This window comes from Pelodiscus sinensis, chromosome 31, assembly GCF_052426305.1.
Source record: "Pelodiscus sinensis isolate ZL-2025 chromosome 31, ASM5242630v1, whole genome shotgun sequence".
NCBI classification, from domain to species: domain Eukaryota; kingdom Metazoa; phylum Chordata; order Testudines; family Trionychidae; genus Pelodiscus; species Pelodiscus sinensis.
The window spans coordinates 3,499,564-3,515,130 of record NC_143082.1 but is presented as its reverse complement, the minus strand read 5'-3'; the positions used below and the strand labels follow the sequence as shown (position 1 = coordinate 3,515,130).

Genomic DNA, 15,567 nt, shown 5'->3' with positions numbered 1-15,567 from the left:
GGAGGAAGAGAGGGTACTTCAAAATGGCAGCGCTGCACGGAGTCTGTGCTCTGTGCAGCGCTGCCCCTTTGAAACGCTGCCGCGGCATTTCAAAGCAGCAGCACCGAGTGGAGCCCGGGGTCAGTTGGGGACTCCCTAGCTGAACCCGGGCTCCCTGCGGCATTTCTGCTGACCCCAGAGTCAGGTAGGGAGTCCTCAGCTGATCCTGGGCTAGGTGCAGCGCTGCCACTTTGAAATGCCAAGCGGAGCCCAGGATCAGCTGGGGACTGACCCTGGGCTCCAGCGTGGCATTTCAAAGCGCGCAGAGCCTGGGGTCAGCTGGGGAGTCCTCAGCTGATCCTGGGTTCCGGAGAATGCCACATGGAGCCCGGGGTCCGCGTGGCATTTCAAAGCGGCAGTGCAGCATGGACCCCGGGGTCAGAGGGGAACTCTGAGGCTCCATCTATATTGCGCTGTTTTATGCAAGAAAATATGCAAATAAGGCAAAGTGTGGAATATTGCTGTGCTTCGTTTGCATAATTAATGAACGGACACTTTTTGCACAAGAGGCTTTTATACAGAAAGGAGCCATCTACACTGCTCCTTTCTGTGCAAAAACCCACTCTTGTGCAAGAGCCATTCTTCCGCTTTTTTTCCAGGAAGAACGGCTCACAAGAAGGGGTTTTTGCACAAAAAGGAGCTGTGTAGAAGGCTCCTTTTTGCACAAAAGCCCCTTGCGCAAAAAGCGGCCGCTCATTAATTATGCAAATGAGGTGCGGCAATATGCCACACTTCACCTCATTTGCATTTTTTTGCGCAAAACAGTGCAGTATAGACATAGCCTGAGTCCGCCGCTGATCCCAGGCTTCATGAGGTGCTTCTGCTTTGAAATGCACAAGAGCCATCGCTGGGGACTCTTGTACATTTCAAAGCTGGCACGCCACGTACAGCCCGGGGCCAGCGGGAAGTCTTGCTGACCCCGGGCTCCACGCGGGTGCTTACCCTTCGAAATGCACAAGACCCCTGGGAGCTCTTGTGCATTTCAAAGGGTAAGCGCCTGCGTGGAGCCCGGAGTCAGCAGGACTTCCCGCTGGCCCTGGGCTGTACGCGGAGTTCCACATTCCTCCTTTGAAATGACACTTCAAAGGAGAAATGCAGAAGTGCCGATCGACTAGTCGATGGAAATTCCATTGACTACTCGACTAGTAAATTACTCGTTAGTTAACATCCTTAACTGTCACCCCGTGCTGCTGCCTCTGTATCAGAGGCAACAGTGTGGGGTGACAGGAAGCCGGTCCGCGAAGGGAAGTGGGTTTTAAACTGGCTCCCCTCGGGGACCTGCTCCCGCCTGGCACCCTAGCACAGAGTGGCAAGGCCTCTTTGGGAGTGGGGCCAGATTGCACTTGCTGCCAGCCCCACTCCCAGGGACTACAGAATAGTCACGTAACCGATAAGAGTTCATGAGGTTAACCGACTAGTCAATTAACCGAGATTTAACATCCCTAGTTTGGGCTCAGGACAGGAATGGTGGGAGAGAAGAAGAAGACAGTATCCGGGGGGGGGACTTGGGGCCGAAGCAGAAGCTCACAGGCAATGAACTCCTGGTTCCTGGTTTCTAGTTTTTGGGAGGGGGGTGGGGGCTAGCAGTTAGAGCAGGGGGAAGGCCCTGCTGGTTTCATTCCCAGCTGTGGGAGTGAGGGTGGAGGGCAGAAGCTAAGAACCAGGTCTCCTGGGTTCAATTCCCAGCTTGAGGAGGGAATAGATCAAGGAACAGGACTAGGAATCAGGATCTGCGCCTGAAAGGAATCCAGGGGACAAACAGATGACTAGGACTGAGGAGTCTTGGCTCTATTCCCAGCCCCGGGAGCTGTGCTGGTTCAGCCACTGACCTGTGTACAGCGCCAGGAGGGCAGAACAGCCTCTCTCTGCTGGTCTCACTCTGCCCCCTAGGGCTCACAGTCTCTTTGCAGGCTGCCAGTGGGGTGACTGTCCAACCCTCTCCCTGGGGCTGCACTAAGGGAATGACAGTGAAATCAAGACCAGCTGCCCCAGTGCCACCTCCCAGGCTGTAATTAACTCATGATCTGCCTTTAAACAGATGGGAACCTGAGGCCCAAGCCCTCAAAGACATGGAGGCTCCTACCTTCCCTTGGGATCAATGGAACGAGTGGAGGGGAGGGAAGTGGCTGCCAATGGAAGTTAGGAGCCTAGTTACCTTTGGGGACACAGGCCAGAGACCCATGCCCAACCCAGGAGCAGAGATGTGAACCCAGGTCTCCCACCTCCTACTCTAGGCCCTAACCATTGCACCAGCCTTCCTCCCACACGGCTTGGAACAGAACCCAGGAATCTCCGAGTCCTATTACTCACCCCACTCTCCTCCCAAACCTGGGAGCAGAACCCAGGAGTTCTGGTTCCCAGCCCCCTGCTCTCATCTTTAGCCTCCCCTCCCAGGACAGAGCTCACAGTCCTACATTTTAAACCAAGCTACTGAGGGGTCTGGAACGCCAGGAAGGCGACTCCTGGAGCCAAATGAAACTGCAGGGCTATGTCTACACACGTGGCTTCTTGTGCAAGAAATATGCAAATGAGGCTAAACGTGGATTATCGCCGAGCCTCATTTGCATACCTAATGAGCCGCCATTTTTGCAAAAGAGGTTCTTGCATCAGAAGGAGCTGTCTACACTGCCCCTTCTTGCGCAAGAAAAACCCTCTTGCGCAATGCCGCTACGCCGATTATTTTCAGGAATAACGGCATTGTGCAAGAGGGTTTTTCTTGCACAAGACTGGCAGTGTAGACAGCTCCTTCTGGCGCAAGAACCTCTTTTGCAAAAATGGCAGCTCATTAGGTATGCAAATGAGGCTCGCTGATATTCCACGCTTAGCCTCATTTGCATATTTCTCGCACAAGAAGCCGTGAGTGTAGACATAACCCAGGTGTGTGGGGTGGGACTCCTCAGCAAACCGGATCTAATTACCAGAGATGGAATTTGCCCAGGGTGCCCATCTATTAACACAACACAGCAACAGCTGTGATGACCACCAGGGGGCAGGCATCACTTCTCAAATATGCCCGGGAGGGTGTGGCATTTACAGACTTTTCCATTCATTCAGAGCTTCCCACTGGAACTTGGAGGGCTGCTCCTGAGACTCTCCTTGAAACCTTGGATCAGCTGGAAGGGGTACAGCTGAGTGCCTCTGCAGCACCTCCATGCACCCCTAACCCAGCCCCATGACCCTGGAGAACAAAACATCATAGACCAAACTGTCAATCACGCCTGACTTCTCAGCCCCCCCCGCCCCCCAGGGGCTGGGTCTCTGTGATTAAGGGTCCGGCCAGGGAGCCCTTAGCATCCTGCTCCCAACTCGCTAATCCACAGGGACACGTTTAGGGAGGAGGCAGAACAAACCACCAGCTTCTCAAATGGGTTTGGATGCTGTGTGATGAGCTCTTGGGAGACAGAGTCTTGGGCTGGGATGAGCTATGCCTCTGAGGAGGGATGGAAAAGCCTTTTAGATCCCAGCACCCAGATTCCCATTCCCTTGTGGTCTAGTCTTGCCTCTTCCTACCTTTAATGTCCTGAGAGATGGGGCTTCCACCCTTTCTTTTGGGGACATGTCTTCCACCACCCCCATCACTGCAAGATTTAGGGGCTGTCTCCACAGTCTGCCACTGTCAGCCCCCGTGGGGACCCGTTAGGGAACACACTCTACAGGTTCAACTCTAGCAACGCTGTAGATTTCTCAGTTGAGATATCAAGCGCTCTGTGACATGACTGGAGGGGCCCCAGTGGTCTGGCTGGTTGGGGCAGGTGTTCTCAACCATTCTCATATTGGGACCATACATGGATACCCCTCCTACGCAATAATGAGAAGAGCAAGTGGGTTGCAGTGCCTCCATGGGGCCTGTCCTGATCCCCAGGTGGAGAACCCTTGGCTTAGGAGACAAGGATTCAGAGCCCCAGCTCAATGCAATCAGAACCCATTCCTATCGGCTGCCCCCCTGTGATAGGAGTTTGCTGGGTTTCAGGCAAGCTACTAGCGGGACACGTCCTCAACATCCAAAAAGGTGCAAATTAGCACAAACTGGCTCCCAGATGGCAGGATCGGCAGAGGCCATGGAGTCCAAAACAGCTACAGCATCTGAGAGAGGGCAGAGGCACCTTGATTGGGGGCAGTGAATCTTGCCCTGCTGATGGTTGGGCTGCTCTTGATCTGTGGTTAAGAGGATTCACTTTCTATCTGTAACTCATTAACTAGCTCTGCCCTTAAGCAAACAAGCTGTGTTTAGCCAGCAGCAAGGGGGAATTACTTACCAGGAAGCACCTGGTGGATTAAACCTCCTTGGAAGCTTCATCAGGCTGCTGCATGCTGCCCAGTTGTGGTTTCCATCTGCCAGCGTGCAGGGTGTGCGCACCACACTCACATCTTCTGCCTGGTATTTAACAAACAGATTTTGTTTCCTTGATGATTCCACACCCAACATTGGCCTAACTGCCTGTTTAGAGCTGCCCATAGAGAGGAACCGAAGTGCATCTGCATGTCCAGATTGGTAGTTCAGGTGATTTTATCACAAGCTGTGACAGGGTGCAGTTACAGACGACCCCTCAGGGGTGCCTCATGGGGTGCTGACATGGCCACTGCCACTCGCCTTCCTGCTCTCTGGGGCTCCTCACCGCCCGGTCCTGCTGGGCCAGCTCTCTGGTCTCCCCCAGCCAAGGTCCTGAGCAGAAGTCCCTGCCCCCACTGAGAAGCAGTGCAGACACTGAACCTCTTCAGGCCCAAGGAGAGTGTAGTTTAGGGCCCAGCCTCCTGGGATATCACTCCCCAGATGGAATCAAACCCCAAAGAATTAGGTAAGCCACCTTTAACAATGAAAGGGGGAATGCGCACACTGGTTGCCCCCCCAGGTAACAATCGCTTACACTGGGTTTGATAAAAATAAAAATGGTTTTATTAAGTTGAAGCCGTAGGGTTTAAGTAGTAATAAGTGAAAACAGGCAGAGCAAAGTAGGTTACAAATCAAGAAACAAAACCGCTTGGCTAATTCTACACTGAAACCTTAATACAAACTTAAACTCACCCTAAAGCCTCTTTTCCAGCTGTCCCTCCAAACCAGGGCTCTCTTCCACACCCTGAGGTCCCTGACTCCTCTCTTCAGGTGTTGCCCAGCCAAAAGACTCAGGCCTCTCCTTTCCCATTCCTTTTGTTAAGGAGTTGAGGCCACTCCTTGCCAACCACTGCTCAGACTTAAGGACAAAAGATTGTTTAACAGTAGCTCATCTAGAAGTTGGCATGTAACACCATGTGTCTAATTTTACGCATACAAATGATACATACAACAGAGTAAGATAAACAGAACCAGCAGATCATGACATGAAGATAGATGGGTTACATGAAATAATTTGCTCAAACCACCTTTGAGTTATGTATATTCATGTCCATGAGTCCATTTCATAAAGCATGGGGGGGGGGGGGGTCCGTCACACAAGCCTCATAACATTTGGGGTCTGTCTTAAAGCACCAGCTCCCAGAATCATGGGATTATAAGAGAACTGCAGCTTTTATTTAAATAGAAAGTTTCTTGGCCTGGTGGTTGTGGAGAAAAGCTTGAAAATGTGACTGGCATGCTGCCGAAAGGCTGAGACATGAGAAGGCAAATGAAAAGAACCCAAATGTGTTATTTAAAAAAAAAATGAAAAGATGGTTTTGAAGCCAATCTCACAAATTTTGAGGCATGACTCCAAATTTTTGAGTGCTTAGAGTTGACAATTTGCACTCCCCCTACGTTGGCACGTGAAGAAGCAGCCTGCACACCAGGTGCCCATGCAGTGTCGCTGGAATACAGCCACCTCTGGGCTGGAGAGCAGAAAGGGGAGGAGTCTTGGCCAGACCCATAGCAGCTGTGCTATAATCGTTAACAGCCTCAGGCGACAACACAGGTGACTAGCCTGTGCTCATCACCATGGTAACCAGGTGCCTGGGTAACTTGCGCCTCTCACCATGGCAATGGAGTGTGTTATCACTGCATGGCCCTGGAGTGCCTGAGAGGGTGTGATACACCGGTTGTCATGGTAACCAAGCACCTCAGGCCAGGTCACAGCCATTCAAGTGGGTGGGATGGGCCCATCTCCGTGGTAACCGGGTGCCTTGGTGCATAACTTGGGTCCATCACCATGGCAAGAAGGTGTGATATGCCCGTTGGCATGGTAACCAAGCACCTCATGCCGGGTCACAGGCACTCCAGTGGGAAGGGCCCATCGCCATGGAAACCAAGCAAGTCCTCCTGTCCCCACCTGGGGTCATGGGCCTGTTGCTATGGTAACCAAGCCCCTCATGACATCATCCTCGGGCCGTGTCACGTGTCACCCCTCAATGCACCCGGCCGCGGCTTGCCCCAGGCCCCACTGGGCACCGGGGCGCGGCCACACCCCAGGTGTCAGCCAGCGAGACCCTTGGCTTCGAGCGCCTCTCAAGGTGGTGGCGGGGATTTGCCGCCTTCCCGTTTAGCCGCCCTCAAGATGGCGCGAGAGTCGCCCTCCGTGCCACACTCAACATGGCGCAGCCACGCGCCGACAAGGCCATGCGGGCCACACCCAACATGGCGCCCGAAACGTGCTGGGGCGCACTGAACACGGCAGCCGCCGCGAGACCCTCAGCGCATGCCCATCTCCGCCGGAAGTGGGTGCGGTTTTCGCGACCTCTTCCGGGGCGAGAGGTCAGCCCCCTTCCCTCCCCCCGCCGCCCGGCCGGCATGTCCCCCACCATGGCGGCGGACGGGCCCGCGCCGGCCGAGCTGCTGCTGCAGCGGCTGGAGCGGGCGGGGGGCGGCGGCCTGTGCAGCCTGGAGGCGGCCGCGGCGCTGGGCCTGGAGCACCAGCAGCTGGTGGGGGCCGTGAAGAGCCTGCAGGCGCTGGGGGAGGTAGGTGGGGGAGGGGCTAGACGGGGGGGGGGCAGTGACGTCTCAAGGGAGGCGGGGGGGCTGTGAATGGGGGGGAGAGGGCACCACTGGGGCATCCTTTAGGGCACCAACCCCCCCACTCACTAAATGCCTCCCCCCTGCCTCCGAAATCCCTCCTTGATCCTGCCCCCCCCTCCCCCAACATCCTCATTCCCTGTCTCATTCCTTAGGACTTCCAGGGATTCCCAGCGTCTCTCTGATCCTTGAGGCGCTCACGCCACTTCTCTCGTTCCTGTGCAGCCCAGGCCTGACTGTGTCTGTTGCAGTATCCACATACCCACTTGCTAACTTCCTACATTGGTCATAATGGTGACCAGTGGCAGCAAGTCCTGCAGGCTTTTTGCTTGATATATGACTAACCTGTGGAACTCCCTGCTACAAGATGTTGCTGTGGTCAACAACTTAACAAGCTGCAAAGGGGAATAGTGGGAATATGCAGAAGGTGGATTGACTGGGTGGCTTACTTTAGCATCAGCTATCTGAGGAAGCAGGAGAGACTCATGGGTTCAAATTATCTCTCACTGCCTGCTGTGGGGCTCTCTCACCTTCCTGTGAAGCACTTGGTGCTGCGCGCTGTCAGAGGAGGGATACTGGACTTGGATGGGCCTTGGGTCTGATCCAGTCTTTCCAACTCCGTGCTGCACAGCCCCCCCCGTGTGTTTCCCTCAGGTCATCCAGGCTGAGCAGAGATCCTCGAAGCGCTGGGAGCTGACACCTGAGGGAAAGGAGATTGCCCAGGAGGGAAGCCATGAGGCGCGTGTCTTTGACAGCATCCCTGCCGAAGGGCTGCTCCAGAGCGAGCTGATGGTGAGGCTGAATTCCCATCCCCTGTGCCTCACATCTCCAGGGCCTCATCTCCTGCCAGAACTTTGCTGTGGCTCTACATTCTGCAGCCTGGGAGTCAGGACTCCTGGCTCTAGGAAGGGGGTGGGTTGGGGTCTGGGAGCCTGGGTTGCTCTTAGATGTGTCCTCGCCCTTCTCAGTGGCTTTCCCACTGTAAAATTGGGGTGACTCTGGCCTTCCCCGTGAGGGTCAAACATCACAGCCACCAAGTGCCTGTAAAGTGCTCCTGGGATGGAGGGAAAAATAGACCGCTAGTCTCTCTCTCCCACCCCCCTTCTGAGGGGGTGTTTCTCTTTAGTTTCACCTGGATCCAAAGTGTTCCTTTTGTCTCATTGCAGAAACTGCCAAGTGGGAAAGTGGGGTTCAGCAAGGCCATGTCCAACAAGTGGGTGCGGCTGGAGAAGAATGCAGACGGGGGGCCGCGCATCTTCCGGGCTGTGAGTTTCCTGGCAGGGCTTTCATGAGAAGGGAGGTTTCCAAGCTGGAACCAAATCCCCCTTTGAATCTCCCCTCTTGGGCCAAGTAGAGAACCCTCAGCTCTCGCAGATCCCACGGTGCTGGCTGAACCTTGGGGTGAGAGGCACTGAGGAAATGTACAAGATTATTCCACTGTTAGGAATGGCACAATGCTGGGGGGGGGGGGGCTCCAGCATCCTCTTCTCTGTTGATCATTTAGCTGGCTATGCTATTACATTCCTACTTCCCTTGTCCTGCTGGGGCCAAGGGGTGCCCTTGCACCCAGCTCCAACCCCTGCAGGGTGCTCACTGCTGCCCTGCTGTCCCCCAGGTGGAGAACGTGCAGGATTTGGTCCGGGAGAAGCTGCAGTTGGTGCAGCAGGGGGAGGCCGAGAGCTTGGAAGAGAAGGACAGGAATGAACTGAAGAAGAGGAAGCTCCTAATGGAAGTGTGAGTTGAGCCCCTGTAGCCTGGATCCCTTTGCTGCAGCAGCGGGGCCAGGAGTCAGGGATTCCCCCAAGCAGTGATGTGAGGTGCTGGGGCTCCCCGGTGCTCAGGGAGCAGGCCTGGGCCCATCCATTGTCTATTGCCGCAGACTACCAAGGGGGTGCATGGCCCCTTCTCTCCACTAGAGGGCAGCAGCAGGTGGGCCTGTTTCTCGCCACAGGCTGTGTCCGTGCTGGTCCCTGGTGCAGACTTTGTCCAGGCCACCTTTGGTGTTGGGGAAGCTTGCTGCCTGACAGCCCCTCAGGCTGTGCTATTTGGCCAGTGCCTTGCCTTCACCGGCATGACTGCCGTGCGCCCAGCGGGGACGTCACACCCTGTGTGCTGGCAGGGGGAGTGTAGCAGCCACGTCTCTGATGAGCGAGTGCAGCCCGCTCTGACCAGCACGGACTGATCCCAGCTGGCACGTGTCCTCTAGACGAGCCGCACTGCCGCCATAAAGCCCGCACGGGTCCCACGGGCTCGCTGTGGTTCATTAGGCAAACGGGCTGTCTGGCTCTTCTGTGCTCTCATCTCAGTCCCAAGCCATGACGGGCTTCCTGCTGGAGTCCCCCGTCAGTTTCCCTTCTTGTGGACAGGGTCATCAAGACCTACTGGATCCAGAAAGGCAGCGCCTTCAGCACCACGGTCACCAAGCAGGAGACGGACCTCACCCCAGAGATGATCGCCAGGTGAGGCGCGCCCTGCTGCCTTGCTCTCTGCCCAGTGCTAACAATGCGGGGAGCCGCCACAGCACAGCTGTGAACGTGGTTCTTTGGGGTCTCTTTACAAACAGCTGCAGCCTGCCTGCCCCAGCAGGGCTGTGTGGCCCCTCTGATGGTGAGGGGAGGGAGGCAGCAGGTTGCATGCTAGTTCAAAAGCTGTGAAGGGGATGCAAGAACATCAGGAGTGTAATTTTGTTGCAGAACCTCGCCGTGGGGCGAGGGAGTTAATTGCCCTCACTTGAATGGTGATATGGCCCTGGGTGCTAGCTGGCAACTCGGCTTGGCCTGGCTTTCCCTGGGGCCAGACTTGAGGGTGTCTGTCCAAGGCCCAGGGTCACAGCGCCACTCCAAAACTTTCCTGTGCGTTTGTGTTGGGTGGGACGGGGTGTTGAACAAGGTTTTTAATGGCAGTTGAACTGACCTCCCCAAAACTTGGCCTTTAACGAGCCATGGCCACAATGTTAGAACTAACAACTCCCGACTTCCTTGCAGCCGGTGTCTGGACAGTGGAGTCGCTCTGGGGGGGCCGGGCTGGAGCTGAGGGGACGCTGCTGTTGCTTGAGCAGCTTGGAGTGCCAGCACCGCTGGGCCAGTGGGGCGGGTGTCCCGATGGATGGGTGGCCATGGGGTACGGGGTCGGTGGTGCCTCAGCAGTGCTCGTTTCCCCCTGGGCGAGGGGGGTTAGGCCAAGGAAGCAAAGTGGAACTGCTCTGAACTTGCTGACGTGGGGCTGGGGGTGGGAAAATGGGTGGCACCCAATTCTGTGGCAGCTGGGGCGCTTGGCTTCCCTCCTCCCCCTGGCAGCTCCCGTTGCTTCCTCCTCCCCCTGCTGGTACCTGTGCAAAGCCCACAGGGCTTAGTCTGGTGGGTCTTTCAGACAAGCCGTGCCCACCGTGCAGGGGGGTTGATGGGCCTGTGACCCAGATCCTCTTGTCCCCGCTGACAGGCAGCTGCCCTCTTCCCCAGAGCTGGCTGCATTTCAGTGGCACCGGGGAAGATGCTGTCTGAGGCCCGTTACCCACTCGGTCAGCTCCCCAGGGCTTGCTTCCTGTGACCTCTCCCCTCTTGTCCGCAGCGGCTCGTGGCGTGACCTGAAGTTCAAGGCGTATAACTTTGAGGCGCTGGGCATCATGCCCGAGGGCGGGCACCTCCACCCGCTACTCAAGGTCCGCACCCAGTTCAGACAGATCTTCCTCGAGATGGGGTGCGTAGCCACGTGTGCCCAGCAGGGCATCTGCCTGGGACCAGCAGTGCAGAATACAGAGCATGGCCTGCGATGGTGGGGACCAGCCAGGGTTTGCCCAGCTGCTGCCAGCCCCCTTCTCTTGGAGGGGCAGAGAGAGGGGGTTCTGCCAGCCAAGGGTCTGCGGTGGGACCGGTCCCTTCAGCGGGGCTGGGAGTCAGGACTCCTCGGGGTTCTCTCCCTGGATCCGGGAGGGGGGGGGTGAGGCTAGGAGTCTCTGGTCTCCTTTTGTGAAATCTCTTCTCGCTGTCCCGAGGTCTTGTGCCCTGCCCTGCGGGGTGGCAGTGCCAGGCCTGCTCTGTGCGCGCCTCTCCCCGCAGCCAGCTGACTGGTCCTGTGTCTTGCCCAGCTTCACAGAAATGCCCACCAATAACTTCATCGAGAGCTCCTTCTGGAACTTCGACGCCCTCTTCCAGCCGCAGCAGCACCCGGCCCGCGACCAGCATGACACCTTCTTCCTGCAGGGTCAGTGCCTCGTCCGCCCCCGCTGCCAGCTGGCCTAGCGCCTGCCCGGGGAAACCTGGACTGACTCCTGGGAGAGCACGCAAGGTCGCTGCCAGCCCTTACATCCACGTGGGGGGGGGGGGCGCTGCCGGGCTGAGGTGCAGTGAGGGGGTAGGGCAGTCACCCATCCCCATGGCTGGATGTGGGGGTGCAGCATCTTCCGCCCACGTTGACCCCACTTGCCACCTGTGCAGCCCCTCTGGCTCCCTGCTGACCACCCAGGGAAGTCACTGCAGCCCCTTTGCTCCCCCCAGATCCTGCCGAAGCCACGGACTTCCCCATGGACTACCTGAAGAGAGTGAAGAAGATCCACTCGCAGGGAGGCTACGGCTCCCAGGGGTGAGCGCCCCCAGCTGTCCGGTGCGCTGGGAGCCCAGAGGAACAGGCTGATCTTGGGGTGGGGGCAGGGGGCCTCTCCCCTCTAGAGGCTGCTGGTTCTGATCTAGCCCAGGCTGGGGGGGCAGGGAATGGGAATCGGGGCCTCTCTGCGCTAGGCTGCTTTCCTCCCCCTCCCCCCACTACTGCTGTGGCACCCGCCTCTGTTCTGGGGCAGCGGTTAACCCTTTGGTGCCTGGAAGCAGCAACGTCCCGATGGGATCTTGCCTGTGTTGGGGTGGGGGAGATGTTCCGCTCTCTTCTTTCCCCGCTGCCTCTTAGCCCCCTGGCAGCCTGGTGCTGGGGGGAGCTGCGCTCCTGGGCCACCCCATGCCTGGTGTGGACTGGATCTCTTCTCCCCCTCCCCCCCCCGCCCCCCCAGGTACAAATATGATTGGAAGCTGGAAGAGGCTCGGAAGAACATCCTGCGGACGCACACCACGGCCGTCAGCGCTCGCATGCTCTACCGGCTGGCCCAGCAGGTGGCTGACCCCCCCTCCCCCTGACGTTGCGGGGGTGGGGGAGATGTTGGGGGCCCTGGAGCAGCAGGGGGTGGAGCTCTGCTGCCCCTAGTGTCTGGGATCCCAGTCGTGGGCTGGGATTGACACCTGTCCTCCCGAACCCCCAGGAGAAGTTCACCCCAGCCAAGTATTTCTCCATCGACCGGGTCTTCCGGAACGAGACGCTGGATGCCACCCACCTGGCCGAGTTCCACCAGATTGAGGGCGTGGTGGCCGACTACGGCCTTACGCTGGGGGACCTCATGGGCACCCTCCGGGAATTCTTCACCAAGCTGGGTACGTGCTGGGAGCGCTGCCTGCCGGCGGGTGTGGCACAGCTGGGTTGGAGGTCCCTGGGGGGAGCTGGCACAGGGGTTGGAGGCGCTCTGTGGGACCTGTTGCCACCAGCAGGCTCCAGAGGAAGGGCCTATCAAGAAAGGGCAGGGGGTCTGGGAAGTTATGGGGTGCAGGAGAGAGGACATGGGGCCTGGTATCGTCGGGCTAGGAGGCCAGGCAGGGTGTGGGGTGCAGCAAGGGGCCTGGCAGAGAGGGACTAGGGGGCCAGGCAGGGTGAGGGGGTGCAGCAGGGGGCCTGGAAGGGAGGGGCCTGATGGAGGTGCTAGGGGGCCAGGTAGGATGTGGGGTGCAGCAAGGGGTGGTGGCTGGCAGGCAGCACAGTCTCACAGGCCCATCTGTTGGCAGGGATCACCCAGCTGCGTTTCAAACCGGCCTACAACCCCTACACGGAGCCCAGCATGGAGGTGTTCAGCTACCACCAAGGTGAGGGGGCGCCAGCCTCTTGCAGCCGGACCAACCCCTTCGGATGCTGCTCTGTGGCTGAGGGGGGGAGAGCAGAGCTTCAGGGCTTGGGTGGGGGCTGAAGGTTGGGGGGGGGGGGGCCCAGCCAGGATTGGACATGGTGCCGGCTGCAGTCTCTCCCCTAACCCCTGGGAATCAGGGTGTCCCCTGAGCCTGGGCAGCGAGTGACCTCAAGCCAGGGCCTGGGGGCTCCCCGCCTATCTCCCTAGCAGGCTGGTTCTTCAGGGCTCCTGGCCTCCAGACACACCCTGCACATCCGTGCCAGGCACCTGCTGCAGCCGGCCCAGGGACAAGGGGGTCAGGGCTTGGGGTGGGGGTTGGTTCCACAGCCTCAGCCCCAGGAGAAGGGCCTGGGATCCCCGAACAGTCGGTTCTCGGAGGTGCTGGGTGTTCTCACTGCCCCGGCTCCCACGCCCTGCTCAGAGTGCAGCTGGGGCTAACCGAGCAGACCTGGAGCGTCTCCTCCCGGCTCAGTCGCCCTGCTTGAGGCCTACCGGGGGCTAACCGAGCTATTGTCTCCTTTCCTCTTGCAGGGCTCCAGAAGTGGGTGGAGGTGGGGAACTCGGGAGTGTTCCGCCCAGAGATGCTGCTGCCCATGGGCCTGCCGGAGGGGGTGTCGGTCATCGCTTGGGGCCTCTCTCTGGAGCGGTGAGGAAACACGGGGCAGGGATGGGCATAGGCACGTTCCCAGGCACTTTGAGGGGGTTGGTCAGGGCCCCTGGCAACTCCTGCTGAAGTGGGGGGCTGTAGGGCTCGCCATGGTAGGAAGGGGATGGAGGGTAGCTCCCACTGCCTCTTCCTGTGTCCACCTGGCGCACCCAGCACAGCCCGTGAGGTCTGTCGGGGCTGGGTTGGCAGGGGCTGTGGGCCAGGGGTGAGGGGCACCGGCAGGGCTGGGCTGGGCCGGCAGGGTGTCTCCTCCAAGCTGAAGAGTCCCAGTGGGAATCCTGCCCACTAGCCGCTCATTTTATCTGCTGCATTGTGCAGCTCCATCCTTTGTGGAGGAGAACCCAGGAGCTCTACCTACCCCACCTCTAACCAGTGAGCCACACTCCCTTCCTGGAGTTGGGACGGGAACCTAGGAGTCCTGGCTCCCTCTGCTCTAATCACTGGACCCTACTCTCCTCTGAGCTGGCCAAAGAACCACGAGTTGAGACAAACCTTCCCTCTAATGGGTTCGTTCTACAGCTTACGGGCGATGAACCCAGGAGTCCTGAGACTCCCTGTCTAACCACTAGCCCACACTCCCTTCCCTAGCTCATTCCCTCCCCCTGCCTCCCAGCTCCAGCACAGGGTGGGAATAAGTCCTGGCTCCTCCTCCCCTGCTCTGATAAGCTGACCAAGCCTCTGTATCCTGATTCCAGAGGCTTTGCTGTAACCACTGGACCTGCTAGCCCTGCCCTCCCTGACTGTGCCGGGAGTGAGGGGTGCTGGCAAGGCAGGGGAGGGAGACAGGGCTGGGCTGGCAGGGGCTGTGGGCTGGGAATGAGGGGCACTGGCAGGGCTGGGGATCTGGCTGACCTGTCCCCTAAGCGCCCAACAGGGAGTCCCTTTAGGGAGATGGGAAGGGCTCCTGCTGACTTACCCATAATGCCTGCCTTCTGCCCCAGCCCCACCATGATCAAATACGGCATCAACAACATCCGGGAGCTGGTCGGGCACAAGGTGAACCTGCAGATGGTCTACGATGGCCCCCTCTGCCGCCTCGATGCGTAGGGCCCCGCCGGCCCCCTCTCCGCGCTGCTGCCTCGATGCATAGGGCCTTCTGGGCCAGCCCCAGATTCATTTGTGCCCTCTTTGGGGACTGGGTCTGCCCCCTGCTGGGGCAGAGGGCTGGCAGGGTGCCCTGGTCCCCTCCTGTCCAGCCTGTTCTGCTCTCCCCTGGGGAACATGGACCTTTTAGCCCCCACCGGGGCCAGTAAAGAGCTTGGGGCTGGGACCAGTTCTACCCCAATAAAGGACTGGTGCCTGGGCTGGTGCCTGTGCTCTGTTTGGGAGGGGGGTGAGGGCACCTCCCCATGGAGCACGCACCCTGTGTTTGGTGGGGGTGGGTAGGACTTTTGGGGCCTGCTGAGGGTGGCAGCCAGGCCTGTGTCTTGCCCAGCTGGGTACAGGCAGTTCAGCGGCCTAAGTGTCAGGCCTGCTGGGTTCTCTCCCCGTCATGGGGCATCCTTGGGCACGTCTCAGCCCCATTTGTACAGGGGGGCAGCTGCAGCATGTGGGGAGGTGGGGAGTTCCTGGCCCTCAGTCCCTGAACAGGGGCTGTGTCTAGACTGGCAAGCTTTTCCACAAAAGCAGCTGCTTTTGTGGAAAATCTTGCCAGCTGTCTACACTGGCTGCTTGACTTTGTGGAAGAACAATGACGATCTTGCATCAGCTCGTAAGATGGTCTGATGTAAGGATAGTCAGTGTTCTTCCGCAGATACTATGATGCTCCCGTTCAGGGGAAAAAGCCATCTTGCGTAAATGTATTTGCGCAAGAGGGCCAGTGTAGACAGCTCAGGACTGTTTTGCGCACAAACGCCCCGATGGCGAAAATGGCGAGCGGGGCTTTCTTGCGCAAAACCGCGTCTAGATTGGCAAGGACGCTTTTCCGCAAAAGTGTCTGTGCCAATCTAGACCCTCTTTTCCGCAAATGCTTTTAACAGAAACATGTTTCCGTTCAAAGCATTTGCGGAA

At 58.3% G+C, this 15,567-nt stretch overlaps 1 protein-coding gene across 1 annotated transcript; it reads left to right on the top strand.

Moving 5' to 3' along the window:
* The first annotated feature begins 6,419 nt into the window (after window positions 1-6,419).
* FARSA (phenylalanyl-tRNA synthetase subunit alpha) lies at window positions 6,420-14,861 on the top strand. The gene is made up of 13 exons (XM_075902373.2): window positions 6,420-6,901; window positions 7,610-7,747; window positions 8,122-8,220; window positions 8,571-8,689; window positions 9,322-9,414; window positions 10,523-10,651; window positions 11,040-11,155; window positions 11,449-11,533; window positions 11,952-12,051; window positions 12,198-12,366; window positions 12,772-12,849; window positions 13,422-13,536; window positions 14,499-14,861. The coding sequence occupies exons 1-13, from the start codon at window positions 6,536-6,538 to the stop codon at window positions 14,602-14,604; spliced, it is 1,713 nt and encodes a 570-aa protein (XP_075758488.2). The 5' UTR covers window positions 6,420-6,535; the 3' UTR covers window positions 14,605-14,861.
* Window positions 14,862-15,567: the final 706 nt, after the last annotated feature.